At 28.7% G+C, this 5,829-nt stretch overlaps 1 protein-coding gene across 1 annotated transcript; it reads right to left on the reverse strand.

Annotated features, from left to right (window-relative positions):
- Positions 1 to 645: 645 nt before the first annotated feature.
- On the reverse strand, positions 646 to 5,314 carry HELRODRAFT_175201 (hypothetical protein; the record flags this gene model as incomplete). Its single annotated transcript, XM_009022637.1, has 7 exons — positions 646 to 723; positions 798 to 853; positions 1,582 to 1,620; positions 2,003 to 2,097; positions 2,382 to 2,500; positions 3,298 to 3,528; positions 4,331 to 5,314. The coding sequence occupies 7 exons, from the start codon at positions 5,312 to 5,314 to the stop codon at positions 646 to 648; spliced, it is 1,602 nt and encodes a 533-aa protein (XP_009020885.1).
- Between the last annotated feature and the right edge of the window lie 515 nt (positions 5,315 to 5,829).

Below are 5,829 nucleotides of genomic sequence, written 5' to 3' on the forward strand. Positions count from 1 at the left end.
TAAAATTTGTAATGACCAATTTTGTTCCATTTTTTATTTGTCTGTAACAATGAATAAAAATTACTCTGAACATATTTTTTTTATAATTTTATAAAGAGTAACGAGAACAAACTACAAAGTTAGGTCTTTTCTATTTTGAAAATTTGAAAGTTCAATTAAATTATTCAATTTATATGTAGAATTATTTATAAATAATTGTTTATAAAAAATTTATTAAACAAATAATAATTTTTTTCAGACACTTTTAAAAATTTGGCTCGGGGCAAAAATCTTTCGTCAAGTCAAGTTTCGTTCGGTAAGCTGAGCGCTTTTGCAGATAGCGAACCTCCAGAATGCTTTTTTCAACTAAAGTGGACAAAACCTTTTGCTAATTCTCCTCAATATACCTGGCTCATTGTTGATTTGGCAGTGAAGTATAGAGTTCATTACGCTTTGGTAATCATACCACGTAAGACAAAAGGCATTTTGTGATATTAATATCCAATTTATTTATAAATACTACATTATAATTTAGTGTTTTACTGCTTGTATTTTCATGTTTTTAAAGCGTGAATAATTATTTTAAAAATAACGGCTATACAGTCATTGTTAAAATCTATTTTGCTTCACAATTTTTTAATTCTTGAAATTATCATAACATTGTTATCACATTTGTAGGTCGGGACAGTATTTGGCCAGCACATACGGTGGGTTTGAGCAATTCTGATGCAGGCTTGAAAGGCCCTGTTGACGTGTGTGGACAGATCTTGCAAAAGGCGATAATCTTTACCTCTTACATTATCTTATGCGTCAGTCACCCGCATGGGTACCGCTATGTTATTGTTTATCAGAATGGAAATGAATATGTGAATATCTGCGAAGTAAAGGTTTATGGTGAAATTTGAAGATGTTATACATTTCATTCAAACATATTATGGAATACTTTACTTTCATGGAATTATTAGAATTTCGCTTGTCTGACGTTTTGTTCTGCTGCATCGAATTCATTCAAATAAAAAATAAAATCAGTGAAAAATTAATCATCGAAAATTATTGTTCAATGGTTATGGTGTTCGATTCTAATGATCTAATTGTAATTCTTTCCTTCATCATTCATTCACTCATCCTTAACTCATCATTCGTCATTCACTCATCATTCATTCACTCATCATTCATCATTTAATTTACTCAAGTAACTGAAATGTTATTAATGAAATTGTCTTTGTTTTTTTTACCGATTTTCATCCAAATTTTCTCACTAATAACCAAACATTCGATAATATTTTTTGTTTTTAATTTAATCAGAGTTTATAAAATTTTTAAAAAAAATATTAAGTTTAAAACCGTTCAATGTTAAATAAAAATAGAAACTGCATAAAAGTATGGAAAATGTTTCAGACAATTTTATACGCCGCACCCTTCGATCTTCGTAAATGAGAAGAAGAAAAGTTACAAAATCATTCAAAGATGTTGCTGAAGTATTAAAAAATATAACGTCCTTTACAAATATTTTATCCAAAATATTTTAATAAAATTTTACTCTATATAAACTTTTTTTCTGCAATAATGCAATGATTCTGCGATAATTTATTATCAACAAACCTTTGCTAGTAGGTGCATCCTCTGGGGATTCAATAAGGTCTAGATTTGTTGAAGTAGTATATGAATTGTGTTATGAATTGTAATATAAATCATATCATCGGTTGTATTTCGATTAGTTATAATTGCCTAAATTTTAGACCAAAAAACTTTTTTCATTATACTTTTAGAAAAATGTCAGTTCTCCGATATATTATATAAAATTGGGATACTTTTCCTAGGAGAGTACATAACAATATTATTTCAGATTTTAATAAAATCCCTCGTATATTCCCAGACATACTGAGTGTAAAAATTAGAACTCAACAATAAAGTTACTAGTCATAATGAAACAAAAACATATAATAGTTATGGCAAAGGACGACCAAAATATTACCATTTAGTCTCGGCAGTTCATAAAGTTTGTCCTGCCCATAGCACAGACCTTCATCGCAGTGGTGGTACACAGCTGAACAGGTCTCGCACGAAGGCACGCTCCAATTCAAGCTGTAATTTTGCTTCGTGCCATTCCGATCATTTCTGACGATGTAATAATGAGGTATAACTAACTTTAATACAATAAATATGAATACCTAAACTTGTAGGCTAAAATATGCACATAGTGTATACAAATGTTAATGATTTAACTCAAACTAAGCAAAAAATCTTATGGATGGGGGTGACGCAGACGAAGATCACAGAGTGAAACAGTTTATTAAATGTCTTGTCATCGTTAAAAAAAATATTCGTTATTTCGCAAGTTGTGGCTGTTAATAAAATTTGTTTTTCTACGTAGGGAAAAAAATCAAATCAGCATCACAAACTTGAAAGCGTACAAGCACAATAAATGTGTAACGTCCTTTAGTGATTCACCATTTTCATTTTTATATTTCGTACAATAATCTGCACCACATCCAACTAATGTTAAGCTTGATTCTATCATCTAGCGAAAAATTAATTTATTGTTATTGAAATTTTTTTTAAAACCTAAAATTACGGAATAAACCAGTTGTGAACCATAAACACATCAAAAAACATTATATTTAGCAAAATATATTTGCATTTTTTAAAATTTTTAAACATACATGTGTGTTTGAGAGTGTTTTGTATATGTTTGAATGTGTACATGTGTGTGTATACGTGTGTATATATGTGTTTGTATGCATGTATGTATGTATGTTTGTACGTACGTACGTACGTATGTATGTATGCATGTACGAACATTTTTATACCGATAGCATATTGTACGTACGTATGTATGTACGTATGTATGTACGTATGTATGTATGTATGTATGTATGTATGTATGTATGTATGTATGTATGTATGTATGTATGTATGTATGTATGTATTTATGTATGTATGTATGTATGTATGTATGTATGTATGTATGTATGTATGTATGTATGTATGTATGTATGTATGTATGTATGTATGTATGTATGTATGTATGTATGTATGTATGTATGTATGTATGTATGTATGTATGTATGTATGTATGTATGTATGTATGTATGTATGTATGTATGTATGTATGTATGTATGTATGTATGTATGCATGCATGCATGCATGCATGCATGTATGTATGTATGTATGTATGTATGTATGTATGTATGTATGTATGTATGTATGTATGTATGTATGTATGTATGTATGCATGCATGCATGTATGTATGTATGTATGTATGTATGTATGTATGTATGTATGTATGTATGTATGTATGTATGTGTGTACGAACATTTTTATACCGATAGCATATTTTCGGCTTCGGACACATTCTTCTATCTTTTTCATTGAAAGTTCCATTTGCCCATTCAGTCACAAAATCTGTCAAATTGAAAACTTTTCCCGTGGAATAGGCATAATTTTGCAGGAGCTTATTTCCGAGTTTGGACTTCACTGGAGTTAACGCGTGCCTACATCCTGACGCTGACAATTTCGCTATGATTGATAAATTTTCGTTCCAGAACTGTTGTGATGGCAAACTTATTGATGACATTAAATATGACACCATTCAAACTATAAATTTGTCGTCATCAATTTATTTACACATAAAAATTATTAATATTCAATTGTCTACATATTCCGCATGCTATAATACAAAATCATTATTTTCTTTTTTTATAGATAAAATGCCTTTAATCTTGAATCAATTTTCATGTTGTCTTATCGCTATCAAAAAATATATCGCCAGATATGAGAATTTGATTAAATTTATTTAAAAAACTTTATATGCACGCTTAAGTTCTACATATTTATATTAGTATTATTAATAAGAAGCGATAGAAAATAAATTGGAAATTTATTGTCATTACACTGTTATCTATCTATCACATATATATCTCATCATGGATCCCATACGCCCTACCATAAATGATATTGCTCTCTTGATGCAACTTGTCAAACAACAATTTTTCTACGTGTTAACTCTTTCGATCTTTTATGTGTATATAGCCGTAACCGTAACAACCTGAATAAAATTACAACAACATTAACAACAACAACAACAACAACTACTACTACTACTACTACTACTACTACTACTACTACTACTACTATCAGTACGTCTACTACTGCTGCTGCTACTACTACTTCTACTGCTACTGCTTATATTATTACTAATATTAGTGGACACATAAAAAAAAATACTAAAATATGAAAATTTCTAATTTTTCTTAGCAGAATTCGAGTTTTATAAATAATAAAAAGAAACAATTTAAAAGCTATCTAACTAATTTATTCATAGCTGGTAGATGCACTTGCCTCCTAACATTATTATGTATAGAAACAATATGCTCTACGTCCAAGACAGGTAGAGTTATTATCTCTGAGTCGAATTTAAACTTGAAAAAACTTTTATATCCAGTTGCGTTTGTGTTCTTTCGACTATTGTTGAATTTGTTGGTGTTCTTATTAAATAGTTCTTCTACTTCTGTTTTGTCATCAGCATAATCGTAATCGTCATCGTATAAATAATAACCGTCGTAGTTGTAATAGTCATCATCTTCATCGTATTGATAATAGCTGTTATAGTAAAGTTTTGTACTGTTGCCGATTAAATTATCATGATTGTTATCATTTTCATATGAGGTATCATCAGCTGTGATATTGTCATTTGTGATATGATCGTCTGTGATATGATCGTCTGTGATATCATCATCTGTATCGCCTATATCATCTTCATTATTATTATCATCATCAACATCGTAGCCACCATTGTAATAATAATATTGCTCGTTGCTTTTATTTACATCAGAGTAATTTTCAATGTCGGAATAGTTGATGTAATTTGAAGATCTTAAATCAAATTCGTCGCCATAATCGTTGATGTCATTGATGCTATTATTGCTGTGATTATCGCTGTCGTTATTGATGTAATCGTCGAAAAAGTTAATGTAGTTGTTAGCTATATCATTTTTATTTATGTTGATATCATGTTTGAAAAGTTCAGTGGTCTTTGAATCATAATTCGTAGTTGATGTTGCGTATAACGAGATTGTGTTATCCGAAGTTGAATCTTTGTTAATGTAATAAATGTTGCCTGATGTAAAGTTGTTGTAATAGTAAATGTTATTAATGTCATTTTGACCGTTGTTGGGATTGTTCTCGGTGTTGATGTCACGATCATTTGTGACGTTAGTGTAACTGTTTTTAATGTAATTAGAAATGAATGTGTTTGTGTAGTTTGTCTTGGGTTCTCTCAAATATGTCAGATTTTCAATAGAGTTAGTATTACATACTATTGTTACTACCATTGTTACTAATAAGATTTGTATTGATGAGTTACTTAAACTCTTCATTCTACAAGCAAGGAATTGTTAAATATGTTGTTGATAAATTTTTCTTAAAGAAGTTGTTGGAATGATTAAGATATTTTTAAAATCTGATTTTCTTACTTTATTTATTGAATGGTTGAATACATTATTTAATTAACCACTTTTTAAATTAATTAAAACGTAAACTTTAACATTTGCAAACTAAATTTACTCATTATTTTCACATATTCATTGAATTAAATTTTAAGTTATTAAAATTTAACAAATTTAAGATTAACATCAGTTGTTATTGTTATGATTGTTTTTATTTATTTGTTTTGTTTGGATTGGTGACGTTTGGTGAGAAGTAGCAGGATTTTATTTTAAATAATTTAATAGAACAAGTTTAAAGTTTAGAACAAGTTTAAACTTGTCTTAAACATTTCATTAAAAATTATAGCTAAAATAAACAAAATTAGTATTCAAAAATTAATAATCAAAATATATTAATTCTT

Source organism: Helobdella robusta, assembly GCF_000326865.2.
Source record: "Helobdella robusta unplaced genomic scaffold HELROscaffold_32, whole genome shotgun sequence".
Taxonomy (NCBI): domain Eukaryota; kingdom Metazoa; phylum Annelida; class Clitellata; order Rhynchobdellida; family Glossiphoniidae; genus Helobdella; species Helobdella robusta.